The 25,731-nt window shown below is 45.6% G+C and overlaps 1 protein-coding gene across 1 annotated transcript in view; it reads left to right on the forward strand.

Moving 5' to 3' along the window:
• Positions 1-6: 6 nt before the first annotated feature.
• Positions 7-25,731, forward strand: part of IGF2 (insulin like growth factor 2) — a 38,621-nt gene continuing 12,896 nt past the window's right edge. Inside the window, exons 1-2 of the mRNA XM_006134915.5 lie at positions 7-334; positions 18,260-18,422. Coding sequence (XP_006134977.1) covers positions 236-334; positions 18,260-18,422 — 262 coding nt within the window. The 5' untranslated portion in view covers positions 7-235. The remainder of the gene's footprint in view (positions 335-18,259; positions 18,423-25,731) is intronic.

The following is a 25,731-nucleotide window of genomic DNA, read 5'->3' on the forward strand; positions in this document are numbered from 1 at the left end:
GCCTGTCTCCTCAGTTGTGGAGCAGCTAATTGAGACTATTGCCGCAGCTGGGAGAACCAAGCCCCACCAGCTCAGGCTCTTGGAAAAGCAAGATCAAGCCAAGAGACAGCAAAGAAGAAAACCCCCCCCCCCACCACACATCCTCGTAAAACAAGGACTTGTCACCCCCAACCCCTTCCCTCCAATTCAACTCACCAGCAAAGAGACAATCGAGACACCCAAGCAGGGCAGAAGCATGTCAAGAGCAGAGCGAGACACGGATGCATGCTGCAGTCACCCAGCCTTCCTCCAGGGCTGCGCGCAAGAAGTTGAAAGTAGCAGTGGAAGTTTAAAGGTAAGGACGGAACGAAACAGCCCATGTGGGACTTGCGCGGGTATCCCAGCAGGCAGGGCTGGGGGGCAGCCAGGGGGCTAGCAGAGCTCAGAGCAGCCGCATCAGGCGTCTGCAAGGCAGCAGCCTGGGGGGCAGCCCAGCCGCCCCAGCCTTCAATCGGAGTCTTGGCGCGCGCGTGTCTCCCAGTGCACAGAAGGACGCGGGTTGGGGAGAAGTTAGAACAGCTACTCTGCTCAGTGCGGGAGACACCCCGCTCCTGCAGGGGTGGCGGGGGGGGGGGGCTTGGTAAAAGAAGCGCAGAGGGGTGATTTGTGTGTGTGTGTGTGTGGGGGGGTAGCTTTGGAGTCTTGCAAGCCAAATGACTGTTACACCTAGGAGCAGCTGAAATGTTTTATTTCTTGTGGGTGCATCCCCCCCTCCCCATTTTCGGTGCCAATGAATGATGGGGAAGTCCTGGCAAAAGGGTGCAATGGGTGGTCGGTATAGGAGGGCGAGAGGATTTGTGAGCTGCTCCCCTCCCCCCCCCCCCCTTCCTTGGTTGCGTGTGGAGCTGGGGGTTTGGAAACAGAAAAAGAAAACAAAAATCCCCCTGGCTACAGTTCCCCTATACGGTCGCTAGAGGGACCTCAAAGGCCGGCCCAGGCTGAGCCGCCTAGCTCCAAGCCGGAGGACTGCATTTCGCCCAGGGAGAGCCGAACAGGTTAAAACAGGGCCCGGTGACCCACATTGCTGGCGGGTCTGTAACAGCATTGCACTGCGGGGACTCCCGGCTGGGGCCCGGCTGCCTGTGCCCAGCTCCAGAGGGCTGAGGCGGGAGCTGTGTCTGCAAGGGGGCGGCTCACACCAGGGAGAACTGGTGTGTGTCTGTGCACTGCCCCTTGTGGGACGCTGCACACTCAGGTGAGGGGAGTTGACACCTGTCACTGGGAACCCGCAGGAAATTCCTCTGCTAGCTCTGAGTCCTTGGAGAAATGGATGATCCCTGGCTTCTTGCCGGGATTCCCAGACTGGAGTTGGACCCTAGCAGACTTTTTTTTAAATGGATTTTTTTTGCTGCTTGTGCATATGCTTATTTAAAGCTTACAAGTACCTGGGAAGCATTGCCCTTATATACCAACACCACAGCCAGTCTGACAGTATTGGCTGAATAGCAGGTGATCAGGGAAGGCTGTGCAAGGAGAATGATCTATGGAATTAAATAGCAATGTCTATTTCATAGGTAAATCCTAAAATCACTTTAAGTGTGCACATGTTTATGTTAGAGGGCTCAAAGCACACCATTCAGATCTGCATGCAAATTATATCTGTTTGGTTCTGATTTCTATTATATGAGGTCATGCAAGGTCAAGTATGGGCTATTGGACAGAACTTTAAATAGACCTCTTATAACAAAGTTTTATATGCTTTTCTCAAGTCGTTTGGCAGGGGGAATATCAAGATTGTGTAGAAGGGACACACAGTTCTTTAGCTTCAGAGCCTAAAGAGATTATTAAACTCTGTTATGAGAAGCACTGCAGCATGTTTGGTCTCAGAGGAATGAAAATTCGGAGAGGAAAAACAAGAAAAGGAAGCCAAAATGGAGTGAGAGTTAATGGTTGGCATAGAGCCTTCTACTTTGTGTGGTGGAGTCTCCCCTCCTCCCCCCTTCCTTCCCAGTTGCTTTTCCCTACAGTAATTGTTTTAAGAGAGCAACTTGGAAAGGTTTTAGCACTCTGTTCAGCAGTAGGGAATTGGGGCACATGAGGAAATAGATTTAACATAACTGTACCAACAGATGTGTCTGGCTTGCCTTCAACCAGTGGTACATTGACAGGGTATCTGATACACTAGATCTTGCTCAGGCACTATCAAACAATCAGGTGTTAAAAATAAGGTTTGTGTGGGTAGTTTTGAATAGACACTTTGGAAGAGCCTCTGTTTTAAACCCTAAGGCCGGGGGCTTTCCTGTACAAAGTATATAGTTTTGTTCCTAACACCAGGACAGACTGTGGACACCAAGATTTGCCGAAATAGGTTTTGGGATTTTTTTTTTTACATAACAGGTTGTTGGGCTTTTATTTTTTCCCTATGGTTTGGATCAAGGTAGAAGAGTTCAGGAGTCTGTGTCCCAGCTTTTGTGAGGGTAAGTCCAGTTGTGTATTAAGGAAATGATGAAACCCCATAATATGGGGCATGGAAGCCAGATGACAACATGCCTGGTTTGGGCTTTTCTGGACTAAAACTGACAAGTTTGGTGAGGAAGAATGGGTCACAGTTGCGAAGCCTGCTCAGATTTGTTGACAGGCACATTCTCACTTAACCTCTCAAAAAGGGTTTCTGTGAAAAGTTATGAAGGGAGAAACAAATCGACTTTTCTTGTAGAAACATGTTGGACTTTTCCCCCTTTCTCAGCAAAGCCAAAATGAATGTGTGTGCGTGCGTGTGTGTGTGTGTGTGTCTGCGTGCTTTCTACAGATGATCCTTCACTATAATCTGTGTGGGAGGAGGATCACACTGGCTTGACCAAACTACTACACCGAATCTTCATCCAAAACCCAGTGAAGTCAGTGGGAATCTTTCCATGGATGACAATGGGTTTTGGATCAGGCCCCAGCTGCATAACAGAGCATTATAAGAAGGTATTGCTCTAGCTTTTAAAATAAAGCAAACACCGCCAGTAAGGTCTTATTTTTAGAGGGACAGAGAATCTGCTGCTTTTCCAGGATCACATCGGAGCACTGAAGGCAATCCACCCTCTCTTGTCTGCTACCAGTGCATATCCTGGGACTGACCTCTCAAATACTACTTTGGTTTGTCTTTGCTTTAAAAAGCTTCTATATGTAGAGAAGGGCTGGGGGAGGGGAGAATTGCTGACTTCAGTGGGAGAGGGATGAAATACACAAACTGATTACTCATAGGAAATGGGACTGAAAGGGTTAACTGTGCTGTGCCAAGACCTAAAGCCAGTTCAATGTGTTGTGGGAATATCACTTGCCAGTAAACTCCAATCACTACAATTTCTGATTAAATAGCTTAACTTGCTGTTAACTCTTCTCTTTGTGGTTCTGCTTTCTTTGCTGTATTTGCTTCCAAAACCTGGAGTAAATCAGAAAAAGTTAAGTGAGGCTACTAACACTGACTTTGAAATCCCTTCTCCAGATCCTGCCAGCTGTCTTTAGAAGAGTTAAGCAAGATTACATTTCCCTTTTTAATGCAATAAATCAAATATTTCTGGGCTGCATACCAAAGTTTGTGCAATACATTCCCGAGTAAATAATACTGAGTACCCCTTTCACCTTTTTCTGGTTTGATTCCTCCCTCCCCGAGCTACAACAGTTTTTGCTGGGGAAACTAACACCTACTATACAGAGACACCCTCCCCCCCCTTCTCCAGTGGGGGAAAGAAAGGAGCTCTTTGGGTGGAGGATATGGAACCTCTGCACTCAATGTGGGATAAAGGGAGGAGCGGGGGATGGAGGGCGCTCCCCTCCCCGGGTGAGGTATGGAGGGAGCACATTCCCCATTTAAGACACAAGAAAGTAAGCGCTAACAATAAGGTTGCCAGTCTCAGGCATATAACAATCATGACTCTGCCTTAAATCTCGTGATTTTTAAAACTAGCAAACTTTGGGGTACATGTGCCTTTGGTTTTTTGAGAGCTCTCAGGTTTCATATTTTCAAGCTTTTCCTCTCACCCATAAGGGTCAGAAAATCCATGTATTTAAAATGAAAACTGAGAGTTTCATACAATCACATGATTCCAGGACCCAGAGCTTTAAGGAAACACCAAATATCTTGAGAGCTTGCAAGACTGGCACATCCTGGCAGGCTGTACAAAGATTAGTTCTCAGAAAATTACAGATGTTACCCTGACACCACCCCCTAGAAACTCACCTCCAAAGCAATACATAGCAAAGGCCTCCTTTATAGTACTGCTGAGCCATCTGGCCTAACACTAGGCTCTGAGTTCCTCCCCGACCCTTGGGAGGAAAGGCTTCTCTTGCCTAACTTCTAGAATGGCAAAGCAGTCACTGTCACATGGGATGCGGATGTTGCACAACACGCCCATACTCGTGGCATCCTGAATATTAAGATTAAACACCTTCCCCAGCCCTCTTATAGCTTCTAGACATTCCCTGGTCTCTCAAATGGTGATATTACTTCTCTCCTGAGTGAACATTAAGTCAAGGCCTGATTTCCAAAGGTGCTAAGCATCTGCATTCTCCCACTGACTTCAGCTGAAGTTCCAGGTACTCAGCACTTCTGAAAATCAGGGTCCGGATTCTTGTTTATACTGCCAGAGTGGCGTCGAGGGGCCTTTAGAGAGGAAGCGTTTCCCAATGGTTTGAGCATCAGTCTGGGGTTTGGGAGACTGACTCTGCCCCAGACTTTCTGTGTGACTTTTGGCAGGTCATTCAATCTTACTGTGCTTCCGTTCCCCATGTGTAAAACAAGCATTGGCTTGTCTCTGTCACACTGAGGATAATGTCCTTGAAGATTGTGAGGAACCCCAGCATTATGGTAATGGGGAAGGCACATAAGTACCTGGGAGAATGCACTCCAGAATCAGGAAGTCACTTTGCAGCTTCCTGCCTATATGACTGAATTCATGAGCTTCAGCACATGCCTTCGTCACTCATTGTGTCTTATTAACCTAGGTTTATTTCTCCCTTGCTCCGCTATATGCATAACTACTTACCCCATACAAAGTGGGTTTGAAACGTTAACTCTAAAGCTAACCCCTAACCCTGTACAGACACATTCTGTGGTGTGATTTCCTCAGGGGAAGATTTGGGGCCCTCTGACTTGCATTCCAAATCTTGCAGATGGGCCCTTCTCTCTAATTTGCTCTTTCTGTTAACGTGAGCCAGACCAAAAGATCAGTCAGAAAATTTGGTATTTTGCCTGACTGGGAGTAAGGATATAATAGTGTAGTTGATTAACCGATAAGCAAAAGCGTATAGGTTAATGCTATAGAATACATGCATTTCCCTCCCCACCACTTCCAGTAAATTTTTTAGCAGGCTGGCCCACAGCCCGGCTCAGGCCTGGCTCACTCCAGGTCCAGGAGCTCAGCCCTCCCTCCCTACATTGCTGGTCCATGTGGGCAGCTGGATTTTAAACTGTCTCCTCTCGCGGACCAGCTCGCACTGATACAGAGGCAACAGTGCGGAGTGGCAGGGAGCTCCTTGGGAGTGGGGGTGGAGCACACTGGCTACTGGTCCCACCCCCCTAGGGACTATAGAATAGTCAAGTAACCAATAAGAATTCATTAGGTTAATCGACTATTCAGCTAACCGATATTTAACATGCCTACTGGGAGCTCACCTAGGAGAGAGGCATCACAGTGGTTTAGTAGCCCAAGTACAGACTCCCCACACAGGAAACTTCTCCATTCTCAGCTCAGCTCTGGTACTGTCCCTTTGAGTGCAGGTATCCTGCATAATTTCACACGGCCACTCCCATATTGTTGGCATACCGCTGCAACGGTGAGATTGCTATTTCAGTGTTTCTGAGTACACCTTAGGGTTCGTTTTGTAATTATTAGGGCTGTCAAATGTTTAAAAATAATTGTGATAAATCAGTTTTAATCGCATTGTTAAACATAGAATAATATTTACATATTCTGATGTTTTCTGTGTTTTAAAATATATTGATTTCAATTACTGCACAGAACATAAAAGTGCACAGTGTTCACTATATGGTATTTTCATTACAGATATTTACATTGTAAAAAAGAACAAAATATAGTATTTTTCAATTCACCTCATGAAAGTACTGTATGTAGTGCTGTCTCTTTTTATGGTGAAAGTGCATTACAGGGTGGGGAATTAAAGGTAAGACCCCTACATGTAAACCAATTTATCTTAGCAATTGGCTGAACAAGAAGTAGGACTGAGCAGACTTGCAGGTTCTAAACTTTTACATTGTTTTATTTTTGAGTAAAGTTAGGTAACAAAAACAAATCTACATTTGTAAGTTGCACTTCCATGATACAGATTGCACTGAGTACACTACTTCTATGAGCTGCATTGAAAAATACTATTTCTTTTGTTTATCTTTGTTTTATATTATTATTTTTTATTACAAATATTTGTAGAGAAATAAAGACTGTACCCTTCATATTGTGTGTTGTAATTGAAATAAATATATTTAGATATATAGAAAAAGAACTATACCAATTTAAATTTATTATAAGTATTTTTGAATTTTTTAACAGTGCAATTAAAACTGTGATTAATCACAACTAATTTTTAATCAAGTTAACTTGTTTTGAGTTAATCACTTGAGTTAAGTGTGATTAATTGTCTCAGGGGGTAGCTAGGTTAGTGTGTGTTCTGCTAATCTGAAGAAGTGCGTTTTACCCATGACCCAAGAAAGCTCATGATAACTATATATAGTGTGTGTGTGTGTGTGTATATATATATATATATATATATATATATATATATATATATAGTTATTTGTCAGCCTCTACAGGACTACTCATTGGTTTTTTATTATTAATTGGCAGCCCTAATTAGTTCTTTTTTGTACTGGTATAGCTCTACCACGCGGAACAGAGTAGGTAGTTCGAATTAGGCTCTCTAATTCAAACTACCGGTAAGCCTCGTTCCACAAGGAGTAATGGTAGTTCGAATTAGAGAGCCTAATTCAAATTACCTACTCTGTGCCGCATGTAGCTGCGGACATGGAGTCCGCACTAAGGGGGATTTGAAAATGGCGGTGCCCGGCAAGATGCAAATGAAGCCTGGGATATTTAAATCCCATGCTTCATTTGCAACTTTGAATGCCTACATTAGCCACCCTAGTTCGAACTAGGGTGGCAGCGTAGACATACCCTGAGTGAGTGCCAGGCAAGTGATATGCTCCAGATGAATGGGATTCATGTTCTTTGTCTTGTTTTAGTTCCTTGCTTGTTCAATAACAGGGCAGGGGAAGCTGATGGATGGTTATCATCCAAAGGAGCCCGAAGTTTGATCTACATGACCACTGAGGAATCAGCCTGGGTGACTGAGAGAAATAACTTGATCTTTTTATATTATACTGCAGTGGGTCAGCTTTTGTGTGGGCTTCTCCGATAGACCCTCACCAACAGGGATGGCTTTCTGTGGAGGGGAGATGGAAATTCAGCCTCCCTCTCTCTCTGCCCCTGGCAGTTTCATCTGGTGCCCTCTACTTGTGATACACACAAGTAGAGGAACAGCTCCTCGGCTGAACAGTGTGGAAACATTGAGTAGCAGCAGGTGTTGCTGAATGAGCAGAGAAATTACAATGAACTGAGGAGAGAGCGTGGAGCCAGAGACAAATGTTACAGTAAAATTAGCCATTGTAGGGGGTACTACACTACAAACATAGCCATACTTAAACTCATATAAACTATACTTGTGGACCAATAAGATTTCTAAACCTGATGGATTTTTTTCTTGTCTCGGTGTAGAGAAAATCATATTAAAATTATATTAGAGGCTCATTTTTTAACCCTGGTAAGAACTGTGACTTCATGTCCTTCTAGGCAAGAAGAAACAACATTACACACAGCTGAGCTAACCTGATTTTACAGGAGTGCAACAGTTTAATTTTTTTTCCTAGCGAAGACCCTCCTATGCAGCTTACATTTAGCCAGAAAACTTGCTGAGTAGGTTGGCTACGTCTAGACAGGCATGATTTTCCGCAAATGCTTTTAACGGAAAAGTTTTTCTGTTAAAAGCATTTGCGGAAAAGAGTGTCTAGAGTGGCACAGACGCTTTTCCGCAAAAGCACTTTTTGCGGAAAAGCATCTGTGCCAATCTAGACGCGGTTTTGCACAAGAAAGCCCCGATCGCCATTTTTGCCATCGGGGTTTTTTTGTGCAAAACAGTTTTTAGCTGTCTACACTGGCCCTCTTGCGCAAAAACATTTCCGTAAAAGGGCTTTTGCCTGAACGGGAATGTCAAAGCATTTGTGCAAGAAGCACTGATTTCGGACAGTAGAACGTCAGTGCTTTTGCGCAAATTCAAGCAGCCAGTGTAGACAGCTGGCAAGTTGCCAGACTTGCCAGTCTAGACGCAGCCGTTGACTATAGCCAGCCATTTTCAGACCTTATTTATTTGTATTACACTAGTAATTTGGAACCTCATTTTGCTAGATTTTTTACACACAGTTAGATACTTTCCCAGCCCAGAAGAAGATACAGTTGTGATCACCTCTATTTTTGCCAGTGGGGAAACAAGGCAAGGCCATATTGAGACTTGCCCAAGTTCTTACAGCGAGGCTGTAGCAGGGCCAGGAACAGACTCTAGATCTCTCCTACAATAACAGGCAGAGCATCCAGACTGGAATTTGGTTAGGAATCTGCCTCTTGCAAAGGGATTTTGTAACCAGAAACAGATTGGCTTTGTAAATACTTCTCTGCATTGGAAAGGAAAGAGACCAGATTGAAAGATCTCCAGACACACACTGCAAGTGACAATGTCACAGAGGTCAGAAGACCGTACAGAACTTTGTCATACAGTCAAGCCTGCTGGGTATTCCAAAGAATAAACAGGGCACATGGATAAATAAAGCTCTGTAGGCTTGCAGCTGCTTTATTCAGGGAGAAAGTACCGCATCAGGTAGCAAATATGCTTTTTGCCTTCTTGCTTTCCCATCTGGTTTTTCATTACATTGTTCTGTGGAAGGGAGGGGAGAAAAATACTCCAACATGAAAATCACCCTGAGCTCTGTCTGGAAAGAGCCAGCCTTCAGCGTGAGAGGAGGAGTTACCGACGAGGCAGTTCATTGGATCACACACGCCCATATCGGTATTGGGTTAGATTACAGCTTCAACACCATCTCTGTGCTCACAGCCTTTATTGCAGGCCTTTTAAAAGGAGCTCTGTACCTGAGTCACTGGGTCATTTTTCTGGGGAAGAGTAAATGGATGGTATGAGTTTACTCTGATTGTCTCCTCACCTGTTTGGGGAGGAGGGGCGGGGTCCGGATGAGCGCTAAATAACAAACTAGGGGAAATTTAAGTCTGGAGGTGCGGGCATTTTCCAAAGGAACTGAAGTTTTTTTTTCTCACAGAACTGGAGTGTATCAGGTCGCATTGCTGACAAAACCTCTCCCTTCTGGTATGTGCTTATTCTCTCATAGTACATAGTAGGGATGGGAACACTAAGGGAAAATACAGTTGTGGGCAACCCTGCTGGGGGCTGTTTCAGAGCCGCTTCTTTGGGTAAGATGGAGGCTCTGGCAGGGAGGGGGAAAGCTGAATACAAGTCACCGGCAGCTTAATGTATCACTGGTGTAACTCCATGGAGGCATTTGGCTGAGGGTGTTTAGTCAGCCGGGGTCTGTGGCTGCTTGATGCTCTGTTTTCTCTGCTAGTGTACTCAGGTGGGTAGGAAAGGCAAACTCTCCCCTGTTCTGTGTCAAGCCACCTATTTGGGATGGAGGGAGTAACTGCCTGAACAGAGAACTTGTCATGAGTTTAAACTAGCGGTACCATGGATGAACTGATTGGTCTACTTCAGAATATCCCATTGGTTTCTTTGTGTGGTTAGGGAGAGGATGAAAGTAAGTAGCTAGGTACTGACTTGCTTGGAGAGGGGTAGATTGGAGGAAGTAGCCTTTGTTTCAGGTCAGCTATCCTTGTGTTTTGGGCACAGCTTATCTCTGGATTGTCAGTCAGGCTCTCTGTATGTAGCATTTTTCAGAGCAGGCCCAGTCTGCTGACTGGCCACATGGGCGGGGTGTCGCTGCTTTGCCTGACAGATGTTCTCAAAGGGTGATGCTTGCTAATATTGCAGGAAAAAGTTTACAGGCTTGTGGTTTGGGAGAGAATTTTTATCAGGGTTCTGCCAAGATTTGGAGACAGACAAAGCCCCAGATCTTAGCTCTAATGAACCCCCCTGCCCCCACGGATTTGTCAACATACAATTAAGCAATCCACTTCTGAGGAACTGACTGTGGTGGGACGGGGAGAGGGGAAATGGATGACCAATTTCTTGGTTAACCATCGGGCTCATGTGAGCAGGAGGTTATTTGGGTGTCTTTAAGCCTCATGTTAGTGGCTTGTGCAGAGACGCTGCCTATATCCCACCTGCTGTCTCAGTGACAAACTGCAAGCTTAGCTTAAGCCCAGGGGTTATTAGCAATCAGGAGATGCCTAAAAATGGGATAAATAAGATAATTAGTAGGGATGTAACTAACTGATTAAACATTGCTTAACTGGTTAACAAATTAAAATGGGGAGGGAGAGTATAGGGGGGTCTCCATTTGACCTGGAGCAGCTCCCCTGTACACCCCTGGGCTGAAGCGGCTATGCCCCCCCCCCCCACCACAGGCAGGGGCGCCTGGGTCTGCTGCGAACAGGCATCCCTGTCGAAGTAGCCACTGTCCACAGTGGGCCCCCCGTGGGGCTGGAGCAGCCCCCTGCCCATGTCAGGCAGGGAACAGCTCCATCCCCCACTAGTTAACCATTTAAACCTCCACATCCCTAATAATTACAGATCACAGCAGTAGGGTTGCCAGGTGTCTGGTATTTTCGCCTTCTGTCCAGTAAAAAAAATTCAGAAAATACCCTAAAATGTCTGGTATTTTCTGATATTTTTCCTGGCCAGGCGGTGAAAATGCCAGGTGCTTACCGGGTACCGCAGGGGAGCTGTCCAGCCCGGCGCAGGGAGGCAAGATGGCAGATGGCTGCTGGCAGCCTGCTAGGGCCAAAAAGCCTCAAAAGCATTTTTTCCCTCAACAACTTTGGTCTCCCCCTTTTTTTTCCTCAACAGAATTTTTCCCTGATGGTTTTTTTTTTTTTGGCGGGGGGTGGGGATGTTCGATATTTTTGGTTAAGCCATCTGATAACCCTACACAACAGTGATGTTGCTACATCTGGGATGTGCCTAATGTGCACAAGAACCATTGAGGTAATGCCAAAAAGCACTGGCCACAACTGCCAGCCCCGGACATTTAATCAGGTTAAAACCTTTTAATAGGAAACACTCTTGCTTGGAAAGGTATATGAAAATAGAATCACAGCCCACTGATTATTCTGGTGCATGTCCGTAGAGGTACAATGCAGGCTAAAACCTTAGTAAGCGTCTAGGAGCTTGATCCTGTGCCCATTGAAGTCCTCAGTGATCTCGATGGTGCAGGGTCCAACTCTAAGGCTATGTCTATACTGCACCTGGTTTTAGCAAGAAATATGCAAATGAGGCTACGCATGGAATATCGCCAAGCCTCATTTGCATAATTAATGAGCGCCCGCTTTTTGCGCAAGAGGGTTTTGAGCAAAAAGGAACCATCTACATAGCTCCTTTTTGCGCAAAACCCACCTCTTGTGCAAGAGCCGCTTTTCTGGGAAAAAATGCAGAAGAACGGCCCTTGTGCAAGAGGAGTTTTTTGCGCAAGAAGGAGCAGTGTAGAGGGCTCCTTTTTGCGCAAAAGCCTCTTATGCAAAAAGCGGGTGCTCATTAATTATGCAAATGAGGTTTGGCGATATGCCACACAGCCTCATTTGCATATTTCTTGCACAAAATGGGTGTAGTATAGACATAGCCCTAATGTAGTAAGAATGGCCATACTCAGTCAGATCAGTGGTCCATCTAGCTCAGTGTCCTGTTTCTGCTCAGGCCAGTTCCAGATACTTCAGGGGAAATTATTGGAACAGGACAATTGTTGCGTGATCCATCATTTGTCATCCAGTCCCAGCTTCTGGCAGTCAGAGGTTTAGGGACACCCAGAATTTAGGGTTGTGTCCCTGACCTTCACTAATAGCTATTGATGGATGTTGATGACCCTTGTCATACTTTTGGCATTCACAACACCCCTGGGGAATGAGTTCCACAGGTTGAATCTGTGTTCTATGAATAAGAACTTTCTTATGTTTGTTTTAAACTTGGTACGTATCAGTTACATTAGATAGCCCCTGAGGCTAGCATGAAGGAGTAAATATCAGTTGCTTATTCATTTGCTGTCTGCCATTCATGATTCGATAGACTTCTATCATATCCTCCTTTAGTTTTCTCTTTTCTAAAATGAACAGTTCTCGTGCTGATAATCTCTCTTTGTTAGGAAGCTGTTTCAGATGCCTGATCATTTCTGTTGCCATTCTCTGTACGTTTTCCCATTCTGATTACGGTTGCCAGATGGTTTCAACAAAAATACCGGACATACTTGACATGACATCACAATCTACATTACATCTTATTTAGAAAATACCAGACATTGATATTTTCTCAATTTGTTTCCTGAACAGAAAGCTCAAATGCTGGACTATCCGGTTCAAAACCGGACACCTGGCAATCCTAATTCTGATTATCTTTTTTGAGATGGGGTGACCAGAACTGGACGCAGTATTCAAGGTTTGCGTGTGCCATGGATTTATATAGTAGAAATATGATATTTTCTGTCTTGTGATCTATCCCTTTCCTAATGGTTCCTAACATCATTAGTCTGTGTTCAGTCATCAGAGCAGCCTCTTCAGCCGTCTGTCTCAGATCAGCCTGTGCAACCTTTCCTGGGGTTTCCCTCCCCCCACTGCCTTGTTCTCAGTCCAGAATCCACAGCATCTTCTTCATGACTCAGCCCTCTGTCGGTGTCACCATCCGGGTTATCGCCTGGCTGGAGGGGGGGGGGGGGGGAGTATGTACCAGTTCTACAGTCCAGCCATTTCCCAAGTGGCAGGGGAAAAGGAGGGGAGGCAGGTCCACTCATTATTTCAGGTCCCAGCCCAGCGACCCACTAGATAGAAGCCTCCAGCTGCTTCTTAACTTTTCCACTAGCACTGCTTACATTCCCTGAGCCACTTCCTTGTGGCCCCAACTCTTCCTTCATCCTCTTCTCAGGGCCTCCAGCCTGCAAGTCTCAATAGCCAACCTTGGTCTCTGTTAGCAGCTGTTCTGTCCAAGGTGCTACCTTCCTATAGCCTGCTAGGGGCACAGGCCTCCCTCCTTGGGCTTCCTGCGCTGACTCACTCTGGGCCTGCTACTCCTTTTATGTGAGCCCTCTGGGCTCTATTTGGCTGTTCTGTGCGGCCTCCCTTCAAATGACTACAACCTGTACAGCCTCCCTAGGTTTCTTTCTGGTGTGGGGTGAACAGCCCTTCACAGTCTGCCACTGCACGACGAGCAGATGTTTTCAGATAACTCTCGGCAGTGACTCCAAGATCTCTCTCTTCAGTGGTAACAGCTCATTTACACTCTGTCATTTTGTATCTATCTTAGGGATTATGTTTTCCAGTGTGCATTACTTTACATTTATCAACACTGAATTTCATCTGCCATTTTGTTGCCCCATCACCCAATTTTGTGAGATCCCTTTTTAAATATTTGCAGTCAGCTTTGGATGTATCAATCTTAATTTTATATCATCTGCAAACTTTGCCATCTCAATGTTTCCTGGTTTTTTTCCCCCCAGATCATTTATTAATATGTTGAACAGTATGGATTCCAGTACAAATCCTTGGTGGACTCTTTTATTTACTACTCTCCACTGTGATAACTGACCATTTATTCCTACCCTTTGCTTTCTATTTTTTAAACTGGTTACTAATCAGTCACAGGAGCTTCCCTCTTATCCCACGACTGCTTAGTTTGCTTACGAATCTTTGATGATGGACCTGGCCAAAGCTTTCAGGAAGTCCAACTACACTATATCCTTCAGATCATCCATTTCCATGTGCTTGTTGACAGCCTCAGAGAATTCTAATAGATTGATGAACCTTGAATTTCCTTTTACAAAAGCCATGTTAACTCTTTCCCAATATACCATGTGTCCAGTAATTCTATTTATTACTGTGGTTTCAACCAATTTGTTCTGTACTGAAATTAGGTTTACTGGCTTGTAATTATAAGGGCACCTCTGGGGCCTTTTTTAAAAGTTGGTATTACATTAGGTATCTGCCAGTCATCTGGTTCAGAGGCTGATTTAATCTGTAAGTAAATACAACAGTTAGCAGTTCAGCGGTTTAATATATGAGTTTTTCTAGAACTCTTGGGTAAACATAATCTCGTCCTGCTATCTTATTGCTGTTTAACTTTTCAGTATGGTCCAAAACCTCCTCCTCTGTCTGGGACAGTTCCTCAGATTTCTCACCTAAAAAGAATGGCTCAGGTATGGGAATCTCCCTCACATTCCTCTGCAGTAAAGAATAGGGCAAAGAATTGCCTGAGTGCTTCTGGATCATCCAGTGGCCCAGTGGTTGTTTGACAGGCTCTGGCTTCTGATGTTGTTTAGTTTATATGTCTTTTGTTATTTGTTCTTCAGATTTTGTGTGGGTGGGGGTGGAGAACTGGCCTAATTTTGCTTTTACACTTGATTTGCTAGAACTTATACACCTTTCTATTTTTCTCAGTAAGATTTAACTTCTAATTTTTAAAAGAAATCTCTAACCTCCTCTTTTACTCTGTTAAGTCATTGTGGCATTTTTTGATCCATTTATTCATTTTTTTTAAATCTGGGGGTATGCATATAGTTTGAGCCTCTATTATGGTGGGGTTTTAAAATCCATGCAGCTTGCAACCTTTCATTCTTGTGATTGTCCTTTTCATTGTTGTTCAGCTGGCCTCCTCATTTCTGGGTAGTTCCACTATTTTAAAGTTCAGTGCTACTATGGTGGGTTACTTTGGTATTTTCCCTCTTAGAAGGATGTTAACTTTAATTATATTATGGTTGCTATTACCCAATGATTCACCTATATTCACCTCTTAGATCAGATCCTGTGTGCTACTCAGGACTAAATCAAGGGTTCTCAAACTTTCTGGCCTGTGACCAACCTGCTCAGCATAGATCTTTCTGTGGCGGGAGGGGTGCATTTGAGGGGGGATGAGGGTGCAATGTTTGGGTATGAGGATAGGGGGTGCTTAACTAGCTCCGTGCCACCAGCTGCTCCCAGGTAGCACCTCCAACTGCTCCCATTGGCCATGATTCCAGCCAATGGGAGTAGCGGGGAAAGCCTCCATATGAGCATGTCCTGAACTGCCTTTCTCCCAGCTGGGTGGGAGGGAGAATGGTGGCAGACAGAGCCTTCCTCCCCTCCCCCCCAGGGGAAGCTGGTGCTGATGCTCCAACCTCACCAGGGGGGATGAATGTGGGACGGCGCACCAGCATAGGCTCCTCAGTGCAGAGGGTGTGAGCCCATAGCCCGCAGCCCACTTGCAAGGCTGTTGTGGACCATTGATGATCCGCAGACCTCATTTTGAGAACCATTGGACTAAACTAAGAATTGCTTTGCCTTGTGGGTTCCAGCACTAGCTGCTCCAAAAAGCAGTTATTATATAAGTACCCCCAGAACCTACAGTTTTCAGGCACACACAATTTTTTTCTACCATTGCAACACATTTGTTTAAACAACTTAATTGTAGCCAGGCGGGCAATGAAACTTGTGGGTGTAAAAAGTAAAAAATAATAAAGTGCTGTAAAACTTAAAACAAAATTCAGTTTTCTCCAAATTTCAGTTGTGTTGATGTACCCCCCCAGACTTCTCTCGAGTACCCCTGAGGGTATTCATACCACTGGTTGAGAAACACTGATATAAAGTATCTGTTTTAATAAATTCTCCCTTAAAGGAAGTGTCTGTCCAAACCTTGTGCTCCTCCATACCTGTGAGCTATCCTGCAGCCTTTAGTTTGCAGACTCCTCTATAATCTTTTAATTTTATGTGCCAGCCTGGATATCTGGCTTGAACTGCAGCATCCTCCAATAGGAGCATTTTAGGAGTGTTGCCAGATTAGGTAGACTAACAAGAAGTACCCACTCTGTTGGCTTGTGAGAGCTACAAAGGACAGTGGCAGATGGTATCGCTTTATGCCTCCTGTATGACCCAAACATGAGGGTATGTATCTTTCTCTTTGCTGCTTCTTCAGAGCATGTCTTCATACAAGCCTGAGAAATGATGTGTCAGGCATGGACCCGAGGCCTGAATCACAGATCTAGGGCAGGGATGTTCTGAACCACAGCTGTGGTTCAGGTCCATCTCGAATAAGAAATCAAATTTCAAAACTAACTGGAAAAACATGACACTCATTGGAGGATTCCTTGGCCACTTTTCATATTTTTTTCTCCTTGATTGGCCCACATTGTAAATGGTATTTTATTTTTTCATGATCTAAAGGGACTAGTAACCATTGTGAGGTCAGATTGTTTCTATCACTGGTGGGTTGAATTACACTTCACTCTAAAAATTGGTAGGAAGGCTGGCTTTGTAGCTAGGATATTGGCTTGATACTCAGGAGACTTGAATTCAGCTCAGTCACAGACTTCTTGTGTGACCCTGGGCAACTCTTGTTGATCTACCATGTGCTGCTATCCCTCATCTATAAAACAGGGATAAATCCATCAATACATTCAGAGATGTTCAGATGATGTGGTGGTGGGAGCTAAATGAGTACATTGTTAATACAGCATTTTTTCCTCACTAACTTAGCACCTCAAAATTGCCTTTTCCCAATTGCCGTCTTGGCATTCTTTCACCTTACATTTCTGACCCGATTTCAACAGCCACATTCACTGTGCCAGTTTATTTTAGGAGTTTCTGTGGTGATCATAACTGAGGTACCCTTATCTCCAGTCATGCACTGCTTTAGCCTCTTCACCCCTGAGAGGTGATATTAGCCCCATTTTAAAAATCCTGAAACTGGGACACTGAGATAAAGGGACTTGCCCAGACGTGGCTGGTAGCACTTACTAGAGTTACTATTGATATATATGCCATATGGAATCAAAACCATGCTGAGTAGGGGAACCTGAGGTACAGATTTTGTGATGCGGGGCATTAGGCCTTTAAACCTGGAGGTCTGGCTTCAAATCTTAATTTAGGCCACACATAACATAAGATAAATTGGTTGTTTGACCCTGGACTGTTGGTCTGCATGACTATCTTGCCATGCCCCTTTCCTGTACACACCTTTGTCAGTCAATGCTCAGAGACATAGGGCTGGAATAGAGGAAGATGCAGCATCTTAGTACTGAGGTTTAAGACTGGAGCTGGATAGAGAAATGATAGCACATAACAGTCCCACAGAATCGCAGTTTAAAGTATTGCTGTAGAAAACGTAGCCTTGCTGACAATACCTTAGGGTGTGTCTAGACTACATGCCTCCTTTGACGGAGGCATGTAGATTAGCCAGATCGGAAGAGGGAAATGAAGCCGCGATTAAAATAATCGCGGCTTCATTTAAATTTAAATGGCTGCCCCGATCTGCCGATCAGCTGTTTGTCGGCAGATCGGGGGAGTCTGGACGCGATGCCCCGACAAAGAAGCCTTTCTTCATCGACACAGGTAAGCCTGGTTTCACGAGGCTTACCTGTGTCGATGAAGAAAGGCTTCTTTGTCGGGGCATCGCGTCCAGGCTCCCCCGATCTGCCGACAAACAGCTGATCGGCAGATCGGGGCAGCCATTTAAATTTAAATGAAGCCGCGATTATTTTAATCGCGGCTTCATTTCCCTCTTCCGATCTGGCTAATCTACATGCCTCCGTCGAAGGAGGCATGTAGTCTAGACACACCCTTAGTGTATGAAGTGCATGAAAGAATAACACGGGATTTCCAGAAGGAAGAAAATGAGAAGGGATCTTTTTGTAACCCCACCTTTAGCCTCCCAAAGAGTGTATTCAAAGCTCAGACGCTGTGACTGGCTGAGCACAGGGAGAAGAAATATCTGATGGCAGCAACTAAGGCCACTTGTCCTTGGTCATGACAAAAATGAGAACTTCCCTCAGAGGACTTGATGGAGGACTTGGGTGACAGAAAATGTGTTACTTTGAGGGAGCCAGTTGTATGCACATGGCAAGATGAATGTTGTCTGGCAATTGCTCATTTTTAACCACTGCCAGAAGAGTCCAAATGCTTTGCAAATAATCTAAAGAGCACACGCTTCTCCTTACACAGTGACATGCTCTCCCATGCATGCTGTGCTAGGTGCCTAGAAAACACCGTAGTAGGTTTTTGCACCACAGTTAACATTTTGAATTTGTGTCTCTCAGGTACAGAGGATGTGTGCCTCTAGGCGGATACTGCTGCTCGCACTCACCTTCCTGGCATACACGGTGGACTCCACGTTGGCATATGGCACTGCTGAAACTCTCTGTGGTGGGGAACTAGTAGACACACTGCAATTTGTCTGTGGGGACAGGGGCTTCTACTTCAGTAAGTAGCTCTGGTATTTTTTGTCTTTCACTGATTGGCTACCTGCACATAGGGGAAACAGAATGGGCATGCAGAAGGAAATATTCTCCAAAGACACATTAACTGAGACACAAACAAACCTGCTTCATCCCTGTGGATAAACAAGTGACTTTTAAGAGCACTTGGTCCTATGTCCATGGTGGGCTGTTCACAGCACTAGGCAGCTCATAGACAGAGCTCATTCTAAACATCTCTCTGACTGTAAGTGCCATATTATATGCTCTGGTATCATGTATCTGCTGGGTGGAAAACTCTCATCTCAGATGTGGGGTAGGGGGACTGCTGGGAAGTGATACAAGAATGCAGTTGTCATAATGATTTTACCAGGCCATTTTCTTACTACTGCATGCTCAGTCTGTGCCCTACATGTGTGAAAGCTTGTGCAAAAATCCAGATACACGTATCCAATCCAATTAGCATTCTGCTTATGGTTTTAACTGAGATTTATGGACAAAAGCTTCTAAGAACAATATACAGTGATTTAGGAGGATAGACTCTGTTTTCCTTTATTTGTGCAGCTCTGATTGTCTGCATCCGTCTGTTTCACTACCGGGGAATTTCAAAGGCTCCATGCATGGATAATAATCCACTGCTGACAATAGGGATGAGCAGTCTTTTCCCACTCTTTTACTCTGTAACTGGAATACAAAAAATTGTTCAGATGCAGGCATACCGGGCAAAAATGTATTCTGTGAAGTTACTGGACATATGATAGAAACCCAATCACATCATACTTTTTGTAACAACATCACATTGTTTTGTCCGATTTACACTAGCAGCTAAAGGTTTCAACAATTGTTAGACCTAAGAAGGATAGGAAAGGAAGGATGAATATACTGTGGTTAGCACCGGGCCATTACCCTGGGGTAGTCAGGGTCATACTGTCTCTCTTCAGCCTGACATTGGGCAGCTCTATTGGTTTCAGTAGAGATGCACACTGAATTTGTCACAAGCTGATGTTCCCGTGTCACCAGTTGCTTCTCTCCTGACCACTAGCAAGTGCTCCATGGGCTTTAGTTCTGGAACCTGGTTCGGGACTCTGCCTTTCTGCTGGTGAGCTTAGCTGCAGTTCTAGCTGCTCTTTCTGGTTTTGTCTTGTGCCTTCCACGGTTGCTTCTGTCAACAAGCCACATGCCAAAGTTCTGCTGAGACTGTCAGATGGAGACTTGCTTTACTGGCCAGTAGTGAAGAGGCTCACTCTGTCTGGGTCTAACACCTCTTCCTCTCTGTCTATATATAGTTGAGTGTCTGTCTTTCTTCTTTTGTGCGTCTTTCTCCCCTCCCCCTCTCTGGAGAGGAAAGGGAATGGGGCTTTTGTTGTGCTGACATTCGGACCTCCTTTCACCTCAAGTAACCCTTTCTTCCAGTCCAAAATAAAAAACACTTTTGAAGGCAGATAAGCAGCTTCATGCCAAGTGGCAAATACTCTTTTCTTCTCTCCCATTTTTCTGACAGGTCCGTGTGCCCAGGGAGAGGAAATAAAACCATGCAAAGCCCATGTTAACCCTTTAACCACCTAACAAGGGTGCTTCATTGGGCTTGCAATGTAAAACAAATTTCACCTGGCAAGTCCTGGGAACATGTCAGCATACTCTTGATACTGGGCACAGAGGAGCATGGTATAGAAACATGTTTTTTAGCTGTGAAAAAGCCCTCAGTGGTATCTGAGTTAATGCATTCTAGTGATCTAAGGAACGTTCTTTTTAGTTTATCTCCTTCTCCTTGTGCTGAACTGAGTATTTGGAAAATTCTGGCTTTACTTTTCAAAACTGGGGCCAGATTTTTCGTAACTGCTTAGCACTGAGCTGCTCTCATTGAGAACACTGGCTGCTCAGCATGCCATTTAAACAGGGCTTAATTTGTAATGAATGAGGTGCCAGGGCTCAAGCAATTAGGTGCTGGGGCTCAAGCAATTTCTTTTTTTTTTTTTTTTTTTAACTTTCATAACTGATTCAGCAAGCCCAGAGGTGCTGGGGTTATGAACTACCAATGCTAGCGGTGATGGGCTGAGATCTGTAAGTGTGTCTGTTTGTTCAAGAACTCCTCCTAAATGGTAGCACCACCAAATTCAGTATGCAGCTTCCTCCTATCCTAACTTAAAGCAAGGACAGGGTTTGGTTGTGCCAAGAAAAGGGGATGTGTCTAGAATGGGATTGCTTCTCATAAAACCATAAAGAAAAGAGACAGAATCACCAGGCAGGTGAAAGGGGCTGTCCAAGACTTCCTTAGCCGCAAGTCTCCCACCCCCCAGGCACTCTTTAGAGAGGGTGGGGGGGGGGGCTAAAGCTCCCCCCTCTCCCTCTGATTCATACAGGGATACATAAAACCATACAACAAAGAGACAGAATCACCAGGCAGGTGAAATGGGCTGGCTGGGGACTTGCCCCTCCCCCCTATTCGGGATTGTCCTAGTCCTGAGCCTCCCACCTCCCAGATGCACTTTAAAAAGGGTGGGGGAGGGGCTGCCCCTCCCCAATTTTGTAATGTATGGGAGCATTGCTAGCTGTTGCCTTGCTGCATTCCTCACTCTGGCTGGGGAGTGCAGCAGTCAGACAAATCTGGACCTACCCCAGCTGTGGGGACATGCACCTCTCCCCTGACTGTGCCCACTTGAGCTGCGGCAGCCATGGTGAGGTGCATCCCACCTGGACCCAATCTGCTTCTGTGAGAGAGGGCTTGGATAGGTCTCTCTCTGCAGGGTAGCCTGCATCCTAAATTCCTCACCCCCAGCCCCATCCAAGCCTTCCACTGCCCCGGTGCCCTTTTGGGTCTGAAGCTTTCCCCATCCCAATTTGTACAGGGAAACTGCTGTCCCAAGAAATGCTGGGTAAATCTTCTAGTAATAAATATTAATAAAGACTCCCAAGAGCTGAATCTCTAAAAGAAATACAGATGATCACTGATACTATTGAGTTGGAACAAATTTAAATGGCCATGCCTAATTAGTTACCAAGGGGCATTCCTGTTGGGTTGATAGTACAGAAGGATGACACATTGAGTCAACACCGGTGCTGGCCTTGCTCCACAGAAGGATGGAATGGATGTGAGAAATCTTTTCTTCTTATATAAACCATAAAAAAGTTTTGCCCTTTAAAAAATATATTTTTGCTTTGTCTGGTATGGTTTCTCTTGTCTGCCTAGACTGTAAGTTGAGTGGGACAGGGATGGGCATCATCTGCATAGCACCCAACAATGCACCTGCTGCTCCCTCCAGGAGCCCTGATTCCTGAAGACAACTCTGTGAGACATCCCCCTGATATTTCAATGGAATTCACACATGAATGAGATCTGCCATAATAGTCCAAAGACAACAGTTTAGCTAGGCGTACCCCTAACTCAATATGTTCTATCTAAAAGGTGGTTTTGTGTTGGTTTGGTTTAAGAATGGTTTTCAACCTGTGGTCTGCAGATCCCTGGGATCCGTAGACCATGTCTAAGATTGCCAATGGGCCTGTACTGCTATTTGAAAAAAATTTTAGGGGTCCACAAAGGAAAAAATTTAAAAATCATTAGTTTCTGCTTAGGGATATGCGGTCACCCGATCTTAATCTTGGACACCTATTAAAATTATTCATATTCAAACAAATTCAACTCCAATCAATGATACAAATGTTCAAAATAGCATGGAGTTGACTGAGCCCCTGTTAGAAAGAAATACTGGGTAATTGGATTCTGTTTATTTACCTTCTTTATGGCTTTAGTGTTCACACGGGAGGGGGTTCACACACCCACACTTCCATACACCTCTCTCACACAGGGGGCAGGTAAAAAGGGTGCATGTCTGACTGACTAACCCTCTCTGCCTGGTGATCTCGGTCCTCCTTCCCTGGCAGAGCCCCTAAGAGGGGCCCATCTTTCCTGGTACCCTGTACTGTGTCTTCCCAAGGCAACATGTGTGAGACGGGGAAATATGCAGGGTCACAGGTTGAGTCAATATTTTGATCTTTTTGATCTGGGATTCTGCTTCTGCTCCTCTCCATTTCTGTATACAGCAAGATAGGATACAACCATATTTTGGGGCAGCGGAGAAAAGTAGGGAAACAACAGTTCTAAGACTTGTGAAAAATGTATGTCCTCCTTCACCCCACCCTTCCAGCGTATCCTTTCAGGAGGAGAGACACTTTGAAAACATTTTGCATTGCAGACTCTTATGGCCCTCTAACAATGCAGTATAAACCTCTCCCTTTGTAGCCAGCTGGTGTAGTTCAGTGGAGCTTTTGCCAGTTTATACCAGCCAAGGATCTGGCCCTTGAGGTTAAGTGATCTTAGAGAACTTTTGACCTGATTTAGTATTTGACCAAGATGATTGTGAAGATTTTCCTCTGAGGCTGGTGAGAGCAGTGTGTGACAGAAAACTAGTTCTTTGATAAACACCAGCTTGCTGCTACACTGACCCTCGCACTGTCCAGTACAGTGATGCAAAGGCAGCATTAAAGGCTGTGCTTTTGACCAGGATGCTTTCTCTGCTGACTTTGCACCAGTGTGAGTGACTGCACCATGGACGGGATGATGGTGATTCAAACACAGAGGCGTTAGAATGAGGGATATAGGGCCAAGAGTCTGACCAGGGCTAGGGTCTCCGCAGGAGCAAGGGACTCCTACTATGGGCAACCCCCCCTCCCCCGAATAAAACAACTAAACAAACAAACAAACAAACAAAGAAACAAAGAAAAAAACCAGAACCAGGGAGAGGAGTGGGTAGAAAGGAAGACCTGGAACTGGAGTTGTTGGAATAGGAGGACTGCTGGGGGGGGGGGGGGGGGGGGTCTGACTTCTCTGTAAACAACAGTTCCTGTTTCCTCCTTTCCAACAGCTGATAAGAATTTAGCTCTTTCCAACAGCCACTTATGCTGACAGGGCACATTCTTTCTCTCTGCTGTTCCTCACAATCACACTAGGAAAGGGGGGGGGGGGGGCCCAAGCTGCTGCTGGGTGGGGGAGGGGCGGGCAGGGGGACTGAGACAATGGCAGCGGCTGCCCAGGCATCTGACAAAGGCTCTCTTGTTGGCCTCTACATTCCTCTGACGGGAGAGAGGGTTGTTTACACCCAAAGTCTCATTCCATTTGGCTTGGTGCTTGACTGATTGGAGCCTTGGGAAGAGGGCTCCCTGAGAATCCTAAAATTTCTCCCATACGTGGCATGCAAAAACCCAGTCTCCTTCCCCACATGGCCATGAACAAGTACATGCATTTTCCCCTCCCCTTACACAGACATGCACATGTGCATTCCTCCCTGCCCCCCAGCTATGCACATGTATATAGAATCATAGGACTAGAAGGGACCTGGAGAGGGCATCTAATCCAGTCCCCTGCACTCATGGCAGGACTAAGTGTTATCTAGACCAGTGGTCCCCAACGCGGTGCCTGCGGGCACCATGGCGTCCGCTGGGGCATTTATGTGCGCCCACGGCATGATCTAGGCTGGCCCCGCCCCCAGCGCACGGCAGATGCGTGGTGCCGGCTCCGGACGCGCGGCGCGTGAGTGGCCCCACCCCCGGGTGCCCAGCAGCCCCAAAAGGTTGGGGACCACTGATCTAGACCATCCCTGACAGGTGTTTGTCTAACATACATTCTCCTATATGGATTGATTTCCATATGTGCATTCAGATGTAAGCTGCTAGTAGCAATTTGGATTGAGAAGCTGATTGGGCAGAGGGGGCAGGAGGGAGCCAGAGAAATGCAGGGTTGACCGCAGTCTAGCAAACTTGTCCGCACTTTGTGGCTGGTACCCTGGGGCTGTTTGAATTAAAGGCACAGGTCAGCTGGCACCTCTCCTCCTGTCTGAGTGCTAAAAACAAACTCTAATCATTTGGCTTTACTGTGGCTAGTTTGCTTTCTGCAGATACTGGCTCTCCAGCAGTGGGCTCTGAGATTGGCAGCACAAACCAGTGACACTTGTTGCTGTGTCACACTATGAACCTCAGAGTGTTGGTATCCGGATATCTGCTCAGTCACACCTGCCATACTCACTTTGATTTGGCAGATTGGAATACAGGTGTAAAGGAATACAGGTGCAAGGAAAACATGAGCAGGACTGGATCTTCTTCCTCCAGCTCCCGGAGATTCATAGGAACCTGGAGCTCCTGGTCACTATCCCCGCTACTGTAGCGGCCAGAGCTCCTGGCCCCTTTGAACTGATGTGGAAGCGTGGCAGCACTGCTCTGCATGGTTCTGAGAGCTGGCCGTGGAGTGCACCGGGGTCTGGGTGATGCTAAGGGCTGACTGTCCTTGGGCCCACCCATTCTGCCATTGGCCCCACCCCTTTCTGGGTACATGGAGCCCTCCCACCTTGCCCCTGAGCCCGCCTTGGCTGTCGGCTCCCGTGGTAGAACATAGTTTCCTATCATAGTATTACCTAGCGCTAATGTGGCACTTTTCATGAGTAATCCCAACGTGGTATCCAAAGGAGGGCATTTTACAGGTGGGGAAACTGAGTCACTGCAAGGTGAAATGATTTGCCCGTAATCATCCAGAAACCCAGGAGCTCAGTGACGGATCACAATCATTTTTTCTTGCTGCAATCTAGCATAGGGGCCAAAAGCATTCAGAACACAGGCACAGAAAATTAGGCACCTAAGGAGTGTCGGCCAGATTTTCCCATGGATAGATGCTCCATATAGCTCACACTGAAGTCACAGGGTGCTACAGGTACTCATCACCTCTGAAAACATTGGCCAGGGGCAATGCAGAATACTTTGCAATGCAACCTTCATGTTAGCTAATATTACTGCTCAATCTGCTCCTTCTATAACAGACGTCAAACCAACTCCCTTCCCAGAGGGGCTTCTTAACTTGGGTGTGGTGTGATTGAGGAAGGATCATGTTTTCAAGTGACAATAAAAATGCTAGGGCTTCTGGGTAACTTGGCACAGCAATACTGGGGGAAAGGGGTCAATTTTGGAGGAGCACGCCCAATAACACAAGTGACAGGAGAGGGAGGGATTGTGCACAGCAGAGCATAGGATTTTTAGGGAATAATTGATTTATGAAGCAGGAAAGGAAGCAAGTCTCCTTGGTGAAAGTACAATCATTCGTTCAATAGAGAACACAAGGGGAAAAGTAAACATTTAACTCTTGCATTAATGTGGGAGTGAATGGCTACTGATCCCTCTTCCACCCTGTCTGCCAAAGAAGAGATTCTGCACAGCATTGCATTTCAATGTGGTAATAGAGCAACCCAGCCTCCTCATATGTTTCAGTGACATTAAGGCAAGAGGCCACAGATGGGCCAAACGCCAGGAAATTCACCTTTCAGTCCATGAATAAATCA

This window comes from Pelodiscus sinensis, chromosome 5 (assembly GCF_052426305.1).
Source record: "Pelodiscus sinensis isolate ZL-2025 chromosome 5, ASM5242630v1, whole genome shotgun sequence".
NCBI classification, from domain to species: domain Eukaryota; kingdom Metazoa; phylum Chordata; order Testudines; family Trionychidae; genus Pelodiscus; species Pelodiscus sinensis.